Source organism: Taeniopygia guttata, chromosome 1, assembly GCF_048771995.1.
Source record: "Taeniopygia guttata chromosome 1, bTaeGut7.mat, whole genome shotgun sequence".
NCBI lineage: Eukaryota > Metazoa > Chordata > Aves > Passeriformes > Estrildidae > Taeniopygia > Taeniopygia guttata.
In genome coordinates this window covers 106,898,665-106,920,950 of record NC_133024.1, presented here as the reverse complement: position 1 = coordinate 106,920,950, position 22,286 = coordinate 106,898,665, and the positions used below count along the sequence as shown (strand labels likewise).

General features: G+C 34.5%; 1 protein-coding gene across 2 annotated transcripts in view; it reads left to right on the top strand.

The window, feature by feature from the left end:
- The window catches only part of CFAP47 (cilia and flagella associated protein 47), a 254,052-nt gene that overhangs the window by 6,516 nt on the left and 225,250 nt on the right, over positions 1-22,286 (top strand). For both annotated transcript variants that reach the window (XM_030282490.4, XM_072934926.1), the window contains 18 exons: positions 668-806; positions 1,963-2,191; positions 2,694-2,848; positions 3,568-3,701; positions 4,263-4,498; positions 5,171-5,363; positions 7,360-7,573; positions 7,895-8,047; positions 8,711-8,900; positions 9,004-9,100; positions 10,340-10,556; positions 11,220-11,464; positions 12,391-12,521; positions 13,834-13,956; positions 15,312-15,443; positions 16,651-16,728; positions 17,278-17,422; positions 18,965-19,059. In XM_030282490.4, the coding sequence (XP_030138350.4) occupies positions 668-806; positions 1,963-2,191; positions 2,694-2,848; positions 3,568-3,701; positions 4,263-4,498; positions 5,171-5,363; positions 7,360-7,573; positions 7,895-8,047; positions 8,711-8,900; positions 9,004-9,100; positions 10,340-10,556; positions 11,220-11,464; positions 12,391-12,521; positions 13,834-13,956; positions 15,312-15,443; positions 16,651-16,728; positions 17,278-17,422; positions 18,965-19,059 (2,906 nt within the window). The remainder of the gene's footprint in view (positions 1-667; positions 807-1,962; positions 2,192-2,693; positions 2,849-3,567; positions 3,702-4,262; positions 4,499-5,170; positions 5,364-7,359; positions 7,574-7,894; positions 8,048-8,710; positions 8,901-9,003; positions 9,101-10,339; positions 10,557-11,219; positions 11,465-12,390; positions 12,522-13,833; positions 13,957-15,311; positions 15,444-16,650; positions 16,729-17,277; positions 17,423-18,964; positions 19,060-22,286) is intronic.

The following is a 22,286-nucleotide window of genomic DNA, read 5'->3' as shown; positions in this document are numbered from 1 at the left end:
ACATAAACTCTGTGAGCATGAGGTGCTCTGTGCTGGCCTGTGACTCAAGGATTGCATTTCATCTGTCATTCCATGCACTAGAGGAGTCCTTTGTTCCTGCTTCTGTTCTCATATCAGAGATTATATTTTATAGTAAATCAGAATAATTTTTTGTACATTTTAAACAATTTTTGTTTTTATTTTATAATTTCAGATAATTAATATTGTTGGTGAAATACTGGGTTTTTTCATATTCTAAAAAATATTTGTGTAACCTGGAAATATATACTGTTCTCTTCTGCAGTAACTTGTGTTGGGTATGGACCAAATCATAGGAACAGTTGCTACTTAACTTTTTGGCTACTGTAGCCTCTTAGAGCTTTGTATAACTTGCAGATGTTATTTACAGCTACTTCATGATACAATCACTTTTGTTTGGAATAGGAGTACCCTTCCTGTTACAATCAAAGCTTGCAAGATGGAATTGGATATGTGGGTGTAATAATTAAAGAAATCCTGGAAATGGTGATGCTTAGAAATAGCTTGTAAAAAGATTTTCTATGTTTCCTGTTTTCATAGAAAGATACATTGCTTGTGAGCATTTGCATTATGTGTTGCGTAATAGAAGCATATAAATCTACAGCTTTATATTGTATAGCATTCTGTTGATTGCTTTGGGCTTTTTTAGGTGTATTTAGAATATTATATGATGGGGTTGTCCTGCTTAACATTAAACCTGCCAGAGGAGTTGTAAAGCCAAAATCTGTAAGGAAAATTAAAGTGGATATCTGCACAGATGTACCCGGAGTCATCAAAGAAATGATGAAGTGAGTGTATGACTGAAGAAATACAGCTCTATAAATTCTATTTTGCCTGTTATTAATTCTTATCTTTACTATAAATGTTTATTAAAAAAATTAAGTTCCTGTCAGTTGCTGTCTTTAATATTTAGTTTTATTAATTTGACTGTTATATTATCTCCACAGAAAAGTGATGCATAAATTGTATACCTGCTGTGTAAATAAAAATATTTTATAATTTGTAATGATCTGGGATGTTTGCACATTTCTCAGAATAAAAATAACCAGGAGCTTTTGTATCTTTTACCTTCCTGCACATCCTGTGTTCCTTAATTTTCTTACCTTCAGTAAGTGCATGTTTTATTTTAACTCTGTTAAAAGTCTTAGAAATTCTTTGGTGTTCTTTGGATTATCTTATTTTCACTGGAGGGAATGTATTTGCAACACTGGAGTAGATTGCTTTTAAATACATATCTTATAGAATCCTAGAATCCCAGCATGGTTTGGCTTGGAAGGAACTTTAAAATCCTGTTTCCAACCCCTCTGCCATGGGCAGGGACTTTCCACCAAACCAGGTTGCTCACAGCCCATCCAGTCTGTCCCTGAGCACTTGTGGTGGTGGGGAGTCCACAACCTCTCTGGGCAGTGTGGGACTAGGGAGTGGTTGATTTCTTGGGTGTTTTGGTGATTTTTGGAATCATCAAGATCAAACTTCCAGGCAAGAATAGCTGCAGTTCCTTCTTGCTTCTTCAGATGAACTTCTAGGTCCTGTTCCCTACAAGAAAATTAGGTATTGTATGCTAAAATTGGTATTTAGATACAAAGACTCTGAGGGATAAGAGCAGTGTATGTTGTCTGTGGACACCTCCTGATTCTTTGCAGTTGTTATTCCTATAGTTTCTAACATTTAAAAAAGTCAGAAAACCAAATCAAACCTGAAACTCCAGCATGTCATGTGTGATTTTTTCTTGATTGGTGATATTCCTGTAGGGCACTGTCAAGGACATGCTCACTTGCCCTGCTCTCCTACTTAGTTAATCTATGGAAAGCCAGTGATTTGAATGACTGGACTGGGTCATTTTTTCTTTTTGGCAGAGATTCTAATACAAAACAAACTAAGCAAAGTGATTATTTCTGCCTCTTCTCTACATTATCTGTTGCTGCTTTCTGCTCTTACTGGCAGAGTGGAGCTGGAAAGTCGTGGCTGCACTGAAGTTTGGATCAAAGGTGTTGTGGTGGAACAATTCCTTAAAGTTCTTGGAATAAATTGTGGAAAAGTACTGAAGTGCATTAACTTTGGACCTCTTTATTTTGGAACTTCAAAGACAGAACAAATACATTTATACAATGAAAGCCCTGAGTGTGTGGATTGGGTTGCAGTACTGGAAGACAGTGCAATTGGAGGAGAGATAGTAAGAAACTCTAATTTTTATTTTAATCAAAAACTTGTTTTAATTTCTGTTTTTGTGGTTTTTATTTCTCAACATTCATCTTCTAGTATTGTTTACTATGTCGTACTTTTTCCTGGTCAATAGGCTTTCTGAAATGTCTGTCCAACCAACAGGCTTTTAATTTCAATTTAACCCTAGAATTGAGTTTTTCAGTTATTATTTACTAGGAGTTATCAAAATATAGTTTGAGTTCTAAGATAGTAATCTGTGATTTCACTTGTTTTTCTCAGATAGTGAAATAATCTGAGAATCATGTTTAAAAAAGACAATTCAAGGCATTGACATGAAATTGATTTAAAAATTGGTTAATTAGCCATGTGCTGTGTAACTATGTGTGTGACTGCTATTGCCTATGTTATGTCTTTCTATTTGTTATATGTGAAAATATATGTGTAGGAAAAAGAAAACATAAAAGGGAAAGCAGAACAAGCTGAATTAGTCTATATTTTTATTTTTTTTTTAGGGGACAGATCTTCAGGGGAGTACAGATGCTGTTTTACATGACTTAAGCCTGAAAACTAAAGATGTAGATGTTTCCACCGTGATCTTGTGTGTTCCCAACCAAGGAACTTTGCAGCCTTATGAGAAATCTTTGATTACTCTCTGCTTTAGTCTAGAGTGAGTGAGTGATACCAGTTAAATGCACACATGCACACAAGTTGGTTGGTCTACACTGTTTTGCAAGAACTGTGTTAGAGAAAATTTTGAGTTAGTATGTCTGCAAATATTTGAGTTACTTCTTATGTATTTATGTGTGTTAAAAGAAGTTTCTTGTGATTCTGCAAATAAGAAAGCAAAGCCTGAAGTGTTTCTATGATTTTATATTTTATAATACCCTAAGGGTGTATATGGACCAAGAATTGGTTAAGATGGTTTTGTGACAATAAAAATGTTATTAGATTTTGCTACATAATAAGCATCAAGAGAATGAAACATTTTGGAGAGCTGTTATCTCATTTAAAAAAACCAAGCCAAAACTAAACATAAATAAACATTTCTTCTTGGATAAGGAAAAGAAAAAGCAAATGTGCTTTTGCCATATTCCATTACTTAAATCCAATACAGGTAGGTATTATGCATGTGATACCAGTTTAGAAAAGTGTTGTAGACTGGAAAAGATACCAAATTACCAGTATCATAAGCACATAAATATTGATGAGCTAAATTTGTTATTATTTGCATTTTCTGAAAGGAAGTATAAAAATAATTTGTTCAAGCTGTTACTGACAACAAAGAAGCCAGACTGGATTTTAAAAATAGGTCTTGATTTTTTGTGGGTTGGGTTTGGAGGTTTATTTTTTTCCCCATCTTTTAATTTGAGATTGTGACTCTTACAGAAAACTTGAAAGAGACTTTGAAGCGAATGACGTATCGCTGGTTCAAGATTATGTCCTATTTCTGAGATTTGAAACTGTTGGGAAGAGAGGTGACTGTCTGCAGGACCTCAGTGGTGGTGCCACAGCAACCACAAGTACGTTAGAAATGGATACTTGCCATCAGAAATGTATATAAGGATGTTAAAACTGTATATCTTGACTTATTAAACTTTAAAAAAAAATCTTCGTTATCTTAATAGCTTTATGGTTCATTTGCTTTGTTTGTTTGTTTATATCAACACAAATTCACTTGCATCTTGAATGCTTCAGCACTAAAACCTCTGAGTAGAAAGGAGGGATTTATGCATGTCATGAATGAACACCTATTACTTTATTATAAATTATAGTAATTATAATGTAAATATTTGAAGAAAATAAAGCACCCCCAGTCATTTGCAAGTCACTAACATTTTTGTGCATTTTCAAGTCCATGTTTGTTCATCCTCAACTTCCTTACTGAGGGAATGCATTATCTAACACCTATTAGAAGTAAAGATCTCTGTGTTAGGTTTATAAAAACTGCATTATAAAACATACTAGTTTTTAGGATTATTTTGTTTTTTGTGACTGTACAGCTACAGCATGACTTTCCTGTTAGATAATGGGTGTGAGAGGGATTTTGTTTGTTTGCTCATTTTTGTGTTTGTCTAATGCAGGGAGTGATTCTCTTCACGTGGACTTAGCTTTAACGGGTTCTGGGTTGCCTGTGATATTAACTTTTAAGCCAGGAACGGTACTTAATTTTGAGGACTGTTATTTGGGTGAACAAACACAAGTTGTGTGCACAATGAAAAATGAATCCAAGCTCCTTCCATTAATGTTCAGATTCCGCAAGACTGCTCACTTCAGTGTTTCTCCTGCAAGAGGAAAACTTAAAAAAAATTCTGAAAAGGTAACTCCCTATTTCTCTTAGGTTATGTAACTATGCACATTATTTCACAGTGGTTAGCAGTGGAATTTTTTGAACGTAAACCAGAAGAATTTCATTTCAGTAGTAATGGTTTTTAATATCAGCCAAATACATTTTTTACAGTCCCTTAATGGTCTTTCCCTACTCCTGGAAGCAACAAATACCATTTTAAATTAGGAAAAAAAATTTGAGTACTAAGGCAACTTTACATGGGTTTTCCTATCTGTAATTTTTTCTTATTTTATTGCTTTGAGAAGATTGATTTACATGCAAATATTTTTGAAAGATACTTTAAATTTGGTGCAGTAAATCATAAATACTCAAGTAAGATAAAATTTCTTTTACTGGAAGAAATTTTGCCGAATAAATCAAATATGGAAACATTTACAGTTTCCCAAACCAGTAAGTCAGCACACAAGATTTCTCTCAGAAGTGAACAAATGAGACTTTATTGTGTTTTGATCTGTCACATTTTTATGTTACCTTATATTGCTAATTTTTGTGTGCCTCTTGGCATATTCTGGAAACCCTATTTTGAATACCTGTCTTAGAAGTAAGTGTGGAGAGATGTGACTCAGGGACTCAATCATATAAAGAATTACACAAAATTGACTCTATTGTCTCATATGTCTCATAATGAGTTTTCTTTTCCAGGAAGTGGTGATTTCATTTTCTCCACATCAAATAGGAACATTTGAGATGAAGCAAATTATTGATATCATTGGTATGGGAGTAGATAAAAGTAATGTAGCTGTTTTGAAGACAAAACCCTTTCATCAAATATATTTGACCTTACTTGGTGTGTGCAAATCTAAACAAACAAGCGTTGTATTCACAATTAATCCTGGTAAGATGCTAAAAACGTAAGTGACAAGTGATAAAAGGTTCTAAAAGCACATTTTTAGCATTTTAAAAGTGAATTTTTTACTATTTTTAGTTTGCTTGTGAAATGTTATATCTCTTTGGGACTGGAGGGGCTGCTCAGTTGTATGACATGTGTCCTATAAGACTCCAAAACAAAGGCTAAAATAATGGTACACCCTCCCATAATTTTATCAAAAATTGAACTCTTAAAGCATAAGTTTTCATCATATGGTTATCTGACATTCAGTTTTTGCAAGAGATGCTGCTGCACAGTGCTAAGATGTTTCAGGAGTAAATTGAGAGGTATGTAAAGCACAGGAAGAACTAGGAAAGATAACAGAGAATTCTTCATTGATTCAAAGTTACTACTGCCAGATGAATTTGCTAGTTCATACAGCCTGCTACAGCTCTGACTCTTCCCATCCCATGAAGCCTCATGTGCCAGCCTAGAGAGTCTTTCAGGATATCCAATAATTATTCTGTAGTTTGTTCTTTGTGTTCCAAATGTTTTCCATAAACAACCACTCTGCAGTAGATTGACTCAGCTGTCACTGGATTATAAACCTGTCATGGCAAACATGATTTTTTTCTAACAACAAATGTGCTGCAGCCTCTGCAGCACAACTGCAATCTCCTAATCTGTGCACTGGTGCATGCATGTGGTGTCTGTGTGTAGATCAGGAGGGGAACCTGAATTCTCTTTTACTGCTGCCAGCTTGAGATGTACTCCCTAATGAGAAACAGGAAGGCAAACCCCATTTTTTCCATTGTGGGGGAGTAAAAAGTGAAAGTTACTGGAAACTCATGGTAAGGTACTGTTCTTCCTACAAGTACTAGAATGATAAACCAGTGGGCATTCCTCCTACTTTCAGGAAAATATTTCCAATCCATGGCTATCAACCATGCTTTGATGAAGTTGATGAAGTTTGGTAATTTCTTTGTTTTATTTTTGAAATCCAGAACTCCTTTAGTTTTCTTGCTTCAGAAACCCAAGTAGAAGAAGTGAGTTTTTTTGGATCAAAGATTTAATGTATTTTTCAAGTTTTTCAGGCTTTCTATATGCTTTTGTCTATCATTTGCTCTATTAATGTCCCAGTTCTGGTCCTATTTACAGGTTTATAGAAACTTCATGAGGGATATCTGCGTTTTGCTTTTAAGCTTCATTGAAGTGTGGAGGAAAAATGATTTTGTTTTTTCAGATCCTTTTATAGATGATTCTCTATCTTCCTGTTACCTTCTCCCAGTGTCTGTGGATGAGTATGTGTAGTTGTGTCTCTGTATTCAGGTGAAGCTAGGGGAGAGTCTGGAATGAAGCTTCTTGCAAATTGTGCCTTTCTGGCCAGTGCAAGTTGTAATCACTCTTACGACTTAGAAGATGGAAAGTAATTTTTGATTTTTTTGTTGGTGGATTAAAGTAAGGCTAAAATGAGTAAAAAAATGTTTAATTATCAATTTTTATTTTTTTTTTTTTTGCAGGTGAGGGAGGAAAGGGCAGTTGAAGTTTGACCTTATTTCTGCTGTAGTTTTCTCTTTAATGTTCATGTATATGTGCTTTTCTAAAACTACAGTGAAAAAGAACCAAACTATCTTTTTATTAGTTTTAGCTTGGGAGGTTTTATCAAAATTCATGCCTCTGTTTGCAGCCCTTTAGACAGGTTTTGGGATACTGTGATTGATGTTGTGACAGGCAGCTCTGAGTGTCTGATGATGTGTCTGTGCAAGACATAGCATCACAGCTGGACACAGCTGGTTTGAGCTCTGGTGGTTGTTTCTCTGATCCAGGGCAAGGGAAGCAGTTGGCTCTTGGCATGATGTGAATGGCTTCTTCCCTCTTGTCTGAGGAAAACACTATGGGATGGGTGACTGTTGTGCTGCTGCATAGACCATTGTAAATTAGATATATCTTCTAATACTTTGAATTGTTTAGAAAATATCAGTTTAAGTGGTTTTTTTTTTTTTTTTTTTTTTTTAATTTTAAGGTCTAACACCCTTGATTTCCAATGCAACTGGACAGTTTGTAGTTCATGGTACAGGACAGCTCAGTGATACAGCACCTGTGGCTATCCTTAAATCAACCCAAACACAAATTCATACTCATCGGAAAAACAGGAGTTGTGAGGATGATGCACTTATAGCCTTTCCTAATGATCGTGCAGCCAGCCTTAGACCTAGTGAATGGAATAAAAAGTACAGGTAAAAATTATATTAATCTAATATTTAAATCCACACATTTATATGTATCATATAGTAGATCAAGATTGGTTACTCATATGGCAGTTTGCTGGGTTTTTTTCAGGCTGAAAGTACTTTAAAATTCTTGACTCTCTTGCACATAAATTTATTGAGTTTTCTTATGTGAAACTAGAAATGTACCTATTACACTTGCAATATTTCATTTTTATGGTTGCCTTTATGAAGATAGTATTTATAATCAGCTGGGATAAAAAGAATGGAATGAAATATATATGTATCAAAATCAATTATGTTTTCATTCAATTCTCTTTAAATATTTAGGACTATTTTCACAAAAACTGAGAGATATAATTACGTAGACCCAGAATATGCTTATACTCACTCTGAACAACTGTTAAGAGAAGAAAATAAGAAACACTATGTACACTTCATTTCCTGTTTAAGACAGCGTCGTTTAGAAAAAAAGGCTATTAGGTAAGTCTTGGTTTAAAGGGTAAGTGAATACTTTAGGCTTATACACAAAATATGTGAACATTTGTGCAGAATTAACTTAATGGCACTGATCACATGCCTAAATTCGTTCCATGCCAATGTGATGATGATCTTGGGACTCTCACTTACAATGCATTCAAAACCTGTTTATTTCAAGTATTTAGACAAATAAAAAGTATCTAAATGTAGGGTGAAATGTAGGGAAAGAGTCAGGGCACTTGAAAATAATCTTAAAGTGAGCTTATATTAAAATGTCAAGTTCTAAGAGTATTTGGGCATGGTTAATAGGAAAAAGCATTGATTATTTTGTATTCTTCTTATATAATAAGTATGTATTTCCAACTAGGATTGCTAGGTCACCCCAAGTAACAGATTCAGTATGTAACTTATTATGTATTCTGTGCACTGAAGCAGGTGCAATCCTTTAATTGGACTAGTCCTCTAGACTTATCTTACAGTAAAAACCAAAACAATAAGTATTTTTAAGGTATTGTCTGTGCTTGAGGGTTTTTTAAATAATGAAATATTCCTACTTAAAATATTAATGGTTTTGTTTAAAAATATTAAATAATTTAATGTGTAGACCATAGAATGCTCAAACTTTTAGATTTCCACATTCTTTTTTTTTTCCTTCCTTCCCTGTAGGCAGTTTTGTATTTATAACAATCCTGTGAGCATAGGCATTAAATCAGCTGAAGGTCTTAAGTCACCAAACATTTCAATCACAGAGTTTCCCATGGAGAAGCCACAGCCCAAAATGCTTTCTTTAGATGACAATGGCGTGTTAACTAGTCGAAAATTGGCAGCAGTTGTTTCCAAATCCACAAACAAAGGAGTAAGTTAAATGCTTGAGTAGTATATGAGCATAATGTGTTTACCATATAAAAATTATAAGAATTTTGATCCTGCTCTGAGGAAGTGTCTTGTGCTTATCACAGGTTTGGAGCTGGCTTAGTCCTATGCCATCTTCTGCCCAGGAGAAGGAAGATTGTAGTCTAACTTTGACACATAAACAGCTTCATCAAATATTTATTGGTAAGATTTTTAATTTGGTTGCTAATTGCATATAGTTGTTATAAAGGCACTTATGTATAGTAACACATTTTATGATTATAGTTGTTTACTCTAAACAGAAAACAGTTTAATTTGGTGGACAGCTTGAGACCTACAGTAGTATTTCACTAAAGCTTTGTAATTCTCAGCAAATACTGAGATGTGATGAAGTATGAACATATAAATGAAGAATTTCCTTTAGAGACTGCTCATATCACAGCCTCTTACAGAGAAATCACCACAGGATAGTGTGAGAGTTGCTCATCCCCTTAGGCCTGGTTAGTGGGTAGCACCTGGACCAGCATTAATATCAGCAAAATTCATGGATGTGCTCAGAATATTTCTGGGAATTAACAGTGAAGATTGATGCCCCCAGAAACTAAAACTTCAGGATCCTCTATCAGAATAATTTCAGGATAATGTTCTGTGATGGGGAGTAACACCTTCTAAAACTTCTTAGTGACTTATTACCAACACTTGTTACTCCTAGGGGTCTATTTTAAAGTCAGCTTTTCTTCAGTAAGATTGTTCTATTGCAGCAAAAAGAGAATTTTCAGTACTTCCTGGGCTTTTTAAAATTTTGAGTCAAGCCAGAACTTTAATAGTGTAGCTGTGTAAACTGATATATTTGCGGAAAGGAAGAACAAGATAAACATCATAATAAAAAATGTACTGAGAGTTTTTTAAGAGGTATGATTGGTGCCATGAGCACTCATGTTAATAAATAAATATAAACCAACCTAAAAAATGGTGATATCAGTAAACTAGGTATTGAAATAATTCTGTGATTATCACATGATGTGAATTATCAAACCAAATGGTTGCACATCAGGGAGGAAACCAGCAGGTTGTATATCTAAACTTTCAGTGAATTGGTGGCAATTTTTCCTTTTAAATATCTGCTTAACAAAAAGAACTATCTATTATAGTCCTATTAGTTGTGAGCACACTGATTTCCTATTTTACCAATTGACTAAAACAATCACAATTAAAAAATAAATGTTGCTGGCTTTTGACTTGTACTGCTGAAAGCGCTCTCAGAACACGGATGATACTAACTTTCACATTGTAGTGATAATTTGTTCCACTACAGGATTTTTAGCTGACTAAGTTTGTAATTTGAAGAACTAGAGCATTTGGTCATGGTATTTGAATAGTTATGTTTCCTTGCATTAGCTTTTACCTTTTAATGTTGAGGATCTTATTTCTTATATAATTCAGGTCCTTCTACTATAGATTTTGGTGAGGTTTGTGTGTATTCTACAACAACCAAAGAACTGCACATCATCAATAACTTATCAGTTCATATTTGGATACAAATTGAAATTGAAGTTGCAGAATTGCAGGAGACGTCTCCATTGTCTCAGGTGGTGCCTCCTCTTACAAAAACTCATATTCCAGTTGTGTTTGAGACAACCACTGTTGGAATGTTTAAAAAGTAAGGCTTTTTATATTTGTCTTGATTTACACATTTTCTTGGCAGTAGTAATTTTTTTTTTTAAAAATCACTTGGCTGATTTTAAAGTGTAGTCATGATAATTCTTAATGGTATAACTCATCTATGGTGATGTTGCAATAATCAATGCAGTTTTATGTTGCAGAATTTTCCTACTACAATACTGTTCCTTGTTTTTGATTTTACACCACAAACAAAAATCTGTCCTGTGAAACGCCTTATATAGCTAGAGGTGCATTGGGGAAAAAAGTTTATTATTATGGTGTATTTGCCAAGAGAAATTTTTATGGAAAATACTGTTCTCTTTCCAGCCTAGAACCTCCATCTCTTGCATCCATGCTCAGGTCTTTTGATGCAGATCATGGGAAAATGTATTAAAAACCTGTTCTCTAGCCTGCTGTTATCAACTCTGTGTTTTTCAATATTAAAATGCCAATGTGAGGCTGATCATCCTTTAGGATGATATTCACTTCTGATATGATTTAAATAGTATGCAAAACAATTGCAAACTTTTCTCTTGTCAGTCTTGTGTTCACATTCAGTTGTTAAGTATTTCCTTGCTAATGGTTATATTTCAGGTAAATTTTACTCTGACTGTAACAGAACAAATGCATAAAAATATTGAGAGATACTTTTATGTTACAGCTCTTTCAATTACAGAATAAACAACCAACACATAGGACATGTGCTGGTGATTGCACATGCAATGCCTATTGAACTTCACCTGTCCAAAAGGGAACTGATTTTGAATCCTATTCCTGGCTGCCTAGCAGGGACAGAGTTTAGAAGAACTGTCAGGATATGCAATCCCAGAAACCATCCTGTTGGCTTTACTTGGAGACCATTAACTAGAGATAGAAAATCTGCATTTACTGTAAAGCCAACGAGAGGTATGCTATGCAAATACAGTGTGTGTATGTATCTTAAATATCAACACTAATAAGTAAGACTAACTTTTAGCTGATGCTATAAACTATATTTTTAGATTTCTGTCAATATCAGGGTGTCCCAAAAGCAGTATCAGGTCACAGTTTAGCACCACAGCAGCATTCTCTATGTAAGTCCTGCCCTGAATGCACACTCAGTCCAGCTCCCTGCTTCCATGCCCAGCCAGCAGTGCTTGTGTAAACGTTTTTCTCAGCACTGATTGCTGACATTTCGAGAGTGGGGCAGCAACATCATACAGCTCATCAGAATAGGAAATTTTCCAAAAGCAATGAATGAAGCTGGCTAAAATGTTGATGAAAGTTTAGTAAAATAAATGGAATTCAATCTGTGATTACTCTGCATTTGCAACATGGATCAGTATTTGTTAGATGTGTGTATAGCTTTTACCTTCTTCTCTTTGAAAAAATAATATTCTGCTGGGATATGTTGAAGCTCCATTATTAAAGAACCAACTGCTAACTGTATTGGATTTGGTGTGATCTGATTGCTGAAAAAAGATATTTCTGCTAATAAAAATTCAGACTCAGTTGCAAGCAAAAAAATATATATGATCTTTCCCTGAGTTGCTATTCTGCAAGAAAGACAGTATCTTCTTTTATTTTTCTTTTCATGTTGACTATTAGAGTAATTCATGGCTAAAATTACCAGTAAACTGTGAGTGTGTTTTACTGCAAGATACTAATGCTCATGACAATCCAAGACCTAATTTTACTTAATTCACCAGACTATTCAACACCTAAGAAATACAGGTTTACATTCAGTAATAGGTCATTTCACTTTTATGTGCCTGTTATTTCTAATTACAAAATGCAATTTGACAGTTGTCCATGTGTATGCTATAACATCTAAATTGTGTGCATATATTTAGGATTTGTGGAGGCCTATAGTGATGTGGAGTGTGAAGTTGTTTGGCATCCAGGGTTCAACACTCCAGAAACAGCACAATTGACCTTGTGTGTGCGCAAAGGAAATTCGATTCACTTGAAATGTTTTGCACAGGTAATAATTCATCTGACAGCTTTAGAGAAGAAAAATTTCTGGATTTTTTTAAACAAGTAATACCGTAACATATTTCTATTATAATCTGTTTTTTATTAGAATATTTTAATTTCCTATAGCTTTTACTTTACATGTTTGACTAAAGACTATGCTCCAAAGACATGATGGAGAAGGCAAGGCAAAGACAATTTACCTTTTCCTTGCTTTTGATGATATTTTTCCTTTGGCATCACAACTTAGTGGTCCTTATATATTATAGGCTAGTTATTGTGCAACAAATGTTGACAGGTGATACAACAATTTGTTATGTATCTATTATTTATTAAAGGAATAAAAATCTAGGCGTGTGTGGGAAGGTATGTTTCAGGGTTTCAAGGTAACAACAGACTCAGTTTAATTTTGTGTTGTTATTTCAGCATGGTATTTGAGAAGCAGTGTTCTACTAGGGTAGTCTTCTAAACAGTGACATTCAGCTTTGTTTTTTTAGTTATTTTTTGTCTTTTTAGTATATAACGTTTAGTAATTTGTTGTCTTACGTTGCATACCAGGGAGTATGAAGAAGAAAGCTTTTCTTTTTTTTTTTTTTTAACTATATTCTACTGGCTACATGTTCTAGAAATTTTACTGTGAGACAAGAAAACTTTTCCCTTTCTTTTGATGAGCCTGTTTTTGTTTTAGTTTTTTTTCTGTTTCCCAGTAGCTATTTTTCTTTTCTTCCTCTTCTTTTGAAGTCTTGGAAGTTTGCCATCTATAAACCAGGATGTGTGTAAATTAGAATATTTGCATTTCTACTCCTATTAATATCTCTGAAATATCTTGTCCTGATCACACATTTGCAGTTAATGGAGTTTGTGCTGTTAAAATAAATTTAATTAAAATATTTTTGTTGGTCTTGAAATTAATCTGGAAATATCTATAGGACCGAGTCTCTTCAATTTGAAACTGGATAAGTTCAGTTCATTAAGTAAATCTTTTCTCACACTTAAGCTGTTTTCCTATTTGAATACTTCCAGTTTATATATTTGCACGACTCTATTAGGTCATAATTTGATAAAAAATTAGTCTGAATTATTTATTATTAGTCTTATTAATTATAAAAATATATTAATTATAATAATTAATATATAACATATAATAGAATTATTATATATTATTCTATTACAGTAGTATAAATAATATAGTTATTAATTATAAATTAATTTTAATATTATTGAATCATTTATTATTATTATTTAATTAATTAATTATTTATTATTATTTAGGAATATGTTATATGGTTTGCTTGGCTTATCTGTCTCTTTTTCTTTAATAGCTTGGTACTACTAGAGTTCAGTTTGTGGCTGAAAGTGTATCCTTTGCTCACAGTCCAATTGGTTTCACTACTTGTAAGACAGCCACTATTCTAAACACAGGATGCAACCATGCATACTTCCAAGTAAGAGAAAAGTATTTATAACGCACTTAATTCCTTGGGTTGGGGAGCAGAAGGGAGTTAATTTTACCAGATCATGTTATGGTTTTGTGTTTTCAGTTATTAAATTTGAACCTATTAAGGTTTTTGTGATGTTTTCTGGAGAAACAAAATAGATGTAAATACGAATTCTGTCCCTCTGTCAATCTGTGGGTAGATGGGACAGAAGCAAAGTGGTGATGGCTTAAATGATTCTGGCAGCTTCCTGAGAGCCAGGGGTGAGGGTAGGACCCCATGCTGGGGTACCCTATGGAAAAGCATTTATTGGATGTTTTCCTGCATTGAGAGACAGAGCAAACTGGCTGGTGGTCATGCCCTTGCTGCCCAGGCAGTGCATGCAGGGACCCAGAGCAGTCACAGCACAGCGGGTGACTCTGCTAAACCTACAACCAGGGTCAAGGCGGGCTCTGCAATGAACTGAGGAGGGGGTGAGATGGATGCCAGAGTGGGTAAAGACATAATACACAAATTAATGGGAAACCTAACCTCATTAGTTTTGGTTATCACAGGATGATTGCTGTATTATTGAAGGAAGATAATTTTCATAAAATCCTCAGTTTTTGTTACTGCATTGTTACAGTACTGAGAAACATGATTAATTTATTTTGATTTGTACCAGATTTCTCTTTTATCAACTGAGAATTGAGTAACAAGTAGTAACATAGTGTTGGAGGCTGAGCCTGAAAGAATAAAATCAGCATGGCCAGTAACTCAAACATACCCAGCCTTTTTAGCCTCCAGAATTACTTTTAAGCCAAGAAATAGCTGGTTGGTCTTGGTCACTATCACTTGTGTAGCTATCTTTTAAAAAAATATCTGTTAGGAGTGCATTAGAATAGAACAGATTCCTTTTTGTCTTTGCTAAATGGAGTATTTACTTCTAATATTATCACTGTGCTATTCAGAGCTGGGGTTCTATGTCCCATCTTACTGTGGATGTCAAAAAAGGAGTGACAAATTTATTTGTCACTGAAAAAATGTTTTGTAGATTGTTTTGAAGACTTGTGAGGTAGCAAACGTTAATTTTAATCACTTAGTGAAAACAACCCAAAAATCGGAACTCCACGTTTCCAATTGGTGGCAAGAATTATTTCATAGTAGAAACTGACAGTTATGTTTAGAAATCTGTTACTTTATTTTATTTACATGCATTTTTCCCCAAAATTCTACATTGAAGTTAGCATTATATGCTATGAAGGTTATCTTTGTAAGAATATGAAACTTTATGATAGATACATTGGTATAAATAAAACAACAACAACCAAAACAAATGAATGCAAACACTTTTTTCAGTATGTTTCTTGTTTGTGTTTGTGAAGGTTCTTGACTCCAACCCACTGCCTGGATTGCAAATCACACCCACTGAAGGAGTGATACCGGCGGGAGGCCTTGCTAATTTCAAAATCTCTTTCACTCCAAAGGCACACATGAGTTTTCATAAAAAAATTGAGGTAGTTCAAAATGGGAAGAACTTTGGCTTAAGTGTTATCCTGTGTGTTTATGTGTGTACATTCGTGCATCTTTTGGATTTTATTTCCAGTTTCCTAATGCTTTTTAAGAACAAGCTTTTATTGCAGATCATTACTGCTGTAGCCTATTCTGTTTTTTGGGGGTTTTTTTCTTTTTTTTTTTTTTTTTTGTCTCAGTCCTGCTCAGAAGTATCAAAGCAGCCTCTCAGTTTGAGCTGATTCATATTATACCACTGACAAACTGTTGGATGTAATGGGTGATTGTTCTTTACAAGATTATGTAGACATACCTGCAGTTTCTGTAATATATAGAGAATCATCTAATGTTTTTAATTTCTTGACTTCTTTTTGTCGTTTTTCTCAGAGATTGCTCTACCAGTAGATATATTTTGATAATAGGTGTCCAATAAACATGTAACATATTTTGTTTTCTGCATGCCTGCTTCCAGAGATAAGTGAGATTAGGAAAGAAAGATGTTATCAAGGGCCTGATTTTTGCTGTCATTTCTGACTCAGCCTGGTTTCACCATCTTCTGGGGCTGCATAATTATACTTGTTAAATTTAGTATTAATTTATTTTTTCCATTTTTACAACAGATTTAATATTCCCCAGAACAATAGTGTCTACCTTGTACCAGCACCTCTGTCAGGCAATGTGTGTTGTGATACACATTCCAATCCTCACAGCTGCTGAACACAGATTTTTCATGTTGGAAAAAAAAATACACATACTAGTAACACTACTTCCAGTCACATTATGTTTGTCTGCAGAATTGGGGAAGACTGGTCACTGGTCTTTCTTACATCTTTGGGTTGTGTTTTTTTTTTCCCTGGATTTTAAATTAACAACTGTTTCTATCTAGCTATATCTGTCCCTGATGTGGTATGCCACAAAGGCATGATTTGAAGACACATATCATATATATGTTATATATATATGTTCTAGAAAATGAAGGCATTTACTTTATCTCTTCATATTTCTGCAGCAAAAATGCATTGTGTTATAAGCGCAGAGTTATTTTCATATTTCCAGTGCAATTTACACTGACTCTCTCCGCTCTGATCTGTGGGATAGGGTTGGGTTGGATTTTTCATGTTAAACTTTTTTTTCTTGTAGTTATGGCAGATTTAGTGAGATATTTATGTTAAATGATGTTTTTCACAGTCCCAGTGTTGTCCCTTCATTTAGGTAATAGTGAGGAATGCGGCAGGACTCACACTTAAGATCAGTGGATTTTCAGAGATCCCTGAAATAGGCATTGATGTGGTAAGTGTGAAGAAATTATATCAATTTGTAAGATTGGTTAAATATTTTGCTTTACCTAGATGTCAAAGTAGCTCCTCTCTACTTCATATTTTTCATTTCTTTCTAAACTAACATCCCAAGAAATTGATGAAGGAGATGAACTTAGGAAGAGATACTAAAAACCCAAATGTACATATAACAGTTACACTAAATGAGAGCTGACAGTTTTAGTTTTTGAATTTGGCAATCTGGATTAAGTCTGTTAAAAGGGAGAGTATTTCTTAAGGTGGTTACAGCAAAAAATGCAATAAAGAGAAAAATAAGTCACTGATCTGTTTCCTGAATGATTGAAACTTTTCTGATGGTGTAACTGGACTTCAAATTCTAAGCTCTTCTATTTCATGTCCTGGAAAGATTTTAAAGATAAGGTTTATGTGAGACTATGGATTAACCAACACTGTTATTGTGTTATAATTGTCAATCTTTCACAATTATATTTTCTCACATTATGTTCAGTTATAAACTTGACTTCACAGTGCTTTGACCCATTTTTCTTCTTGAAACTTACAGGGAAGATTTGAATATAAAGGTGTTCATTTAGGCGCTACAAAATCAATTCCATTTTTGCTGCAGAACAAAGGAAAGTCTTGTACCAGAGTGCAGTTTGATTTTAAAAATCATAAGGATTTTAAATTGGATGCTGAAAACAAGTCAGGTATTTGCTTTTGATATAGCAGAATTTTCATTAAATAAAGAATGAATAATGTTTAGAGAAAATCTGTCAGACCATTTCTGGTAGCCAAAGTTTCTGATACAAGAAAACCTAAAGCATTTATTTTAAAACTGTTGCTTAATATAAATTAAGAGGAGACATTTTGGTTTACCTATAAGATGACATTTGACAAAAAAAAATATATTTGCAAAATGTCAGATTGCCTGTAGATTTTTTTCCCCAATTTTTCCTCCCCAAAGCTGAGAAGTTACAATAAAAATTTTGAGTACCCTCTCACCAGTTAAAATAAAATATTAAAAAACTCAAACAAAGCCAATACTTTCCTATTCATGGAATCATACCCACTTTTTTGACAATATTTACCCTTTGATTATTTCATCACCAGTATAAGGGTTTTTTCTTTTTCCCAAAGGGACAGGGTGTCTGCAGTTTAATGACAGAGCTTCTCTTCTGCAGGAGTGCTCAGCTCAGGAGGTTATTGGGGCAGCAGTAGAATTGAATTCTTTTTTACTTGGTAGAACTAGTGCAGATTCTTGTCTTGCACATTGTTGCTCATGGCTTTCCTACTTCACTTATGGCATCTCCTTGGATGTTTCCACCATCATGATTAAAAATAGAATTTTGCAGGGTTAAGAGACCTTATATGCAAAGCTGCAAACTCAGGAAATTAAGACTCTTTCTTTTGCAAGACAGTATTATAAAATTTAGTTGTATCTTCGTGTTGAATATGCATATATGGATGATGCAAAAAAATGATCTTCCAAAATTAGAGAAGTTTTCTTACCATGTGGTGCACTTAAAAGGGAAGGAAAAGTGAGGACTCCTAGAAAGTCTTAACTTCTCAAAGAGCTGTAAAGCTCTTTACCACAGGCAAGCAGCCAGCAGAGGATCAGACTCATAGCACATGATCTCTGGATCAGAGTTGGTACTTGAAACCACTCATGTGACATCCAGTCAGATTCAGTACTCATACTGTGAATACTGGATGAATTCTTGTGTTTCATGATGGATACTGATCTTGGAGAAATATTACCTTTGCTGGAAACCTGTGCTTCTGCCAGTGCCTTACAATTGAACATGGGGGTCTGAAAAATGAAGCAAGCCTTATTGGAAATATAGATTATGCTTAAAAGTAACTAGAAAAAAACCTATAAACCAGTTTCAGCCAACTATTTTTATCCCTGTGGTATTAGTTTGTTATGTAATTAACTGTTTTAGCATAATACTTTTATTCAAAGGTAAAGGACAATATTGTTTTGGTTTTTTTTTTTTTTTTTGTCTGAAATATTGTCTTCTCCCAAATTAATAACTGCCATGAAAATTGCTGGTGATTAATACTGCTCAGAATTACCTTCAGGATCCTTATGAGGAATACTATATTCCATTGTAACTTCGTGAGAAATGCTTACCATGCAAATATGTAGATACTTGATACTGGAAATCACTTTGAAATACTGCAGCTATTATAAAGTTGAAATTTCATGCAGAAACATTTGTAATTTGATTCTGAATTTTGTTTGGCAGTGATTGACCATTCTCCTTCAGAGCCTTATCTCTATTCAGTTTACTTAGAGGAAGGGGCATCTTTGAAATGCTTCTTGACCTTGAATCCAAAAGAGGTAGGTTTATGGAACAGTGGTGATTAAGTTAATTAAAATCATGCTCTGTGATATTTCTGTGGTGGGAGAATAGAAACTTTTGATGCACATTTTAGTCTGTGCAATAGTTTTATAATTAGTAATGCAATTCTTAAGAAAACAAATTCTTAAATAATCTTTTTATAACTTTGTGTTTGCATACACAAAGAAAACAAACTTTCTCAGTGGATTTAAAATGATGTAAACTCATACTGAAATATCATACCACACATTCATGAAACCATTCAACAAATCAGCAGCCACCTTCTTTTTGCTGCTGTTCTTGCCTGAATTCCCAGATGACTAAGAAACTGCAAATGTACATGAGTTTTATGTGTCATAAAGACTGGAAAAATTGCTGTCTGGTTGAGCTATTTGAGTGGAAAAAAAAATGAAGATATGAGACTTTAAGCTGCTTTTACATCTGAAAATTAGCATTTTATTGGCAGTAACTGTCAATAGAGAGTACTCAAGTGAATTTTAAATCCAACCCCATAGAAAAATGCTTTGGAAATTAAAGGTTTGGGGTTTCCACATATTTGGAGGACAATGAACTGCAAAAACTAAGTGTATGATATCATAAACCAGCTCCAGAACAAGCAGCTGGGGATCATTTCTACAGCACATAAATCCATTCCATTATCTGCACTTTTACCTTAAAAATGAATAACAGATATTATGCATCTTGAAAGGGTCAGGAATATTTTCCCACCACCACCCACCTCCCACTCCTTCCTTCCCAGCAGCATAAAATGGAATTGCTTTGCTCAAAACATCATTCAAATAATATTTGTATATTACAGGCTGTGTCTGATAACATTGTGATTTTCTTCTGTGTACATATGGAAGCTATTGGATTGTGTTTATAGCCCATACACTACCCTGAAATAATTTTTCCTGACAGAATATGAGTCAACAGATCTATAAAAACTTCCTTTTGTAATATGGCAGGGCTTGAATTAAGGGAAAATGAATAGTTGTCATATGTTTTTAAGTTTCAGAAAAGTATGTAATTGTTTGCAAAATGGTACCTACAGAATATCATGAGTGACCTCTAATCAAACTGGAGAAGCTCAGCAAAGGAAAATGCTGCCGTTTTCCTATAAGTAAGAAGGGTCAGTAATGGGAATACAGGAGTAGATAATGCTCTTGGAATAATCTGTGTGTATGGCATTGCAGACCACAAGCTGAACAATAATTAAGAGCAGATACTTACCATACCAATAGGAATAATATTAATAAAGCAAGTAAAATAGTTACTCTAATCAGGGCTGATAACACTTCAGCTGCACACTTTTCCTATGTGGGATGCCAGGTTTAAAGAAAGAAGTGGGACAATTCCACTTGGAAAGAAAGTCCAGAAGAAAGCAGTGGAAAAGAGAAGAACTCTATTTCCTATTGTGACATTTGAATTCTATTACTATTTCCTTTCCTTGTCAAGTTGCAGGATGGGATAAAAGTAGAAATGTTGCTACTGACAGTGCTATAAATTGAAGTGGCTAACAAAATTACTATTTCTGAAGAATGCTGAAATAATAGCTTGCTCTCTATGTATAATTTAGCTTGTCACCTGAACATGATGTTCAGGATTGCTGTTCATTATTGATGAGCAATGTCCAACTGTCATTTGGTACTGGTTTACATTGGCTTAAGTGAAGATAAGGTTATGCCAGTTGGAATTCTGCTTTCATTGTGATATAAATTTGGAAAAGCTATTTTTATATTTGACAGGATCAGTTTTCTGACTGTTCTTGCAAAAAAAAAAAAACCAAACCCACCCAAACAATCCCTAAAAAGCAGAACAAACAAAAAATGGCTGTAGAATATTGCACCTTATTGAGTACAGATTTTATTTTATTTTTTTCAAACTCTAGGTGTTTTTCAAGTCTTAAGAATAATATTTTGCAAACAGAAATAACTTCCTTCAGAAGTAAGGAAATAAAAACTTCAAAAAGGAAATTTTCTTGGGGCCCCTCATAGCCAACTAATGTGTTGCTTTCATTCCATGTTTTTACTTCAGTTTCCCTTCTCCTTGTGTGCCCAGAGTCCTTCTGTCTTCCTTTGCCCTTGGTGCTGGGTGCAGCCAGTGCTGCCCTTTTACTTCCAGCGTGCTCCTGCCTGGCAGGAGCAGCTCACTGCTGGGCAAGACATGCCCAAGGACCCTGACAGCTTCCAGCCCACTGGCACTCACAGGTGAGCACCTCTGAGCTGCTGCAGCACTGTCACAGCTGGCCCCTGAGCACTGACTAATGTTAAATGAAGTTACCCAGGCTGGCATGACTACAGGCAGCATCTGGAAGTATATGTATCCCCCAGGATGCTGTAGCTTTTCTTTCATTTAACTCCTGCAATGTACTAATTAAAAGAAGCTCTGTTAAAAAAGTGGTTGAGGTACCAGCATCTCTTACTGCAATCAGGAACTCCCAGTATTACTGATTCTTAAAACATTTTCCTTTGGATCTGAGCTCTTTATTATTCTACCTCATCTATAGTCCCCATTTTATCACCAGATTTCTTTCCTGATTTTCCAGTTTTGAAAAAAACCCCAAATCTCTAATCCTTCCCCTATTCAGGTTTCACAGTTGCAAGCGCTGTTTCCTTCCTCTATGCACTTCCACAGCTGTTTCTGAACCCATCTCTGGTTTTTTGATAACTGCTCTTTCCCAGCTTACCTCCCAGCTCCTACAAACCTTCTGTATCCCATCAGGTCACATTCCTTTCTGTCTGCCTTCTGGTTTTACTAGAACTTCCTGCTGTTGTAGTCATTACTGACAACACTACCCTATAAACCAACAAACCTCCACTATACTGATGTTTTCTTTAACAAAGTGAATACTAGGCCTAAGGAAAAGTAAAAATAATTCAGGAGCACTGCTAAAAACCATAAAAAACCCCATGAAATTATTTTAATGTACTTAAAATTTTTATTAAAGCTACCTGAATTATTAATGTAAGGTTGCAAGTACTTTAGTCTTGAATGCAGTCTTGAATTCTGAAAAAAAACCCTTCAGATCAACAAATATAGTACATATATAGGAACTTTGAAGGGCTGTTGCAATTCTCACTAAAATATACTATGTATTAATACATGGGGCATCAAAAGATGCTCTTAGAGATAAGTGTCTTGGCATACTTAAAAATAGACCTTAAAAAATGTTGAGGCAGGCAGTTCCTTCAGTATCCTGAGTGAGAAAATTGAGTCCATGTGT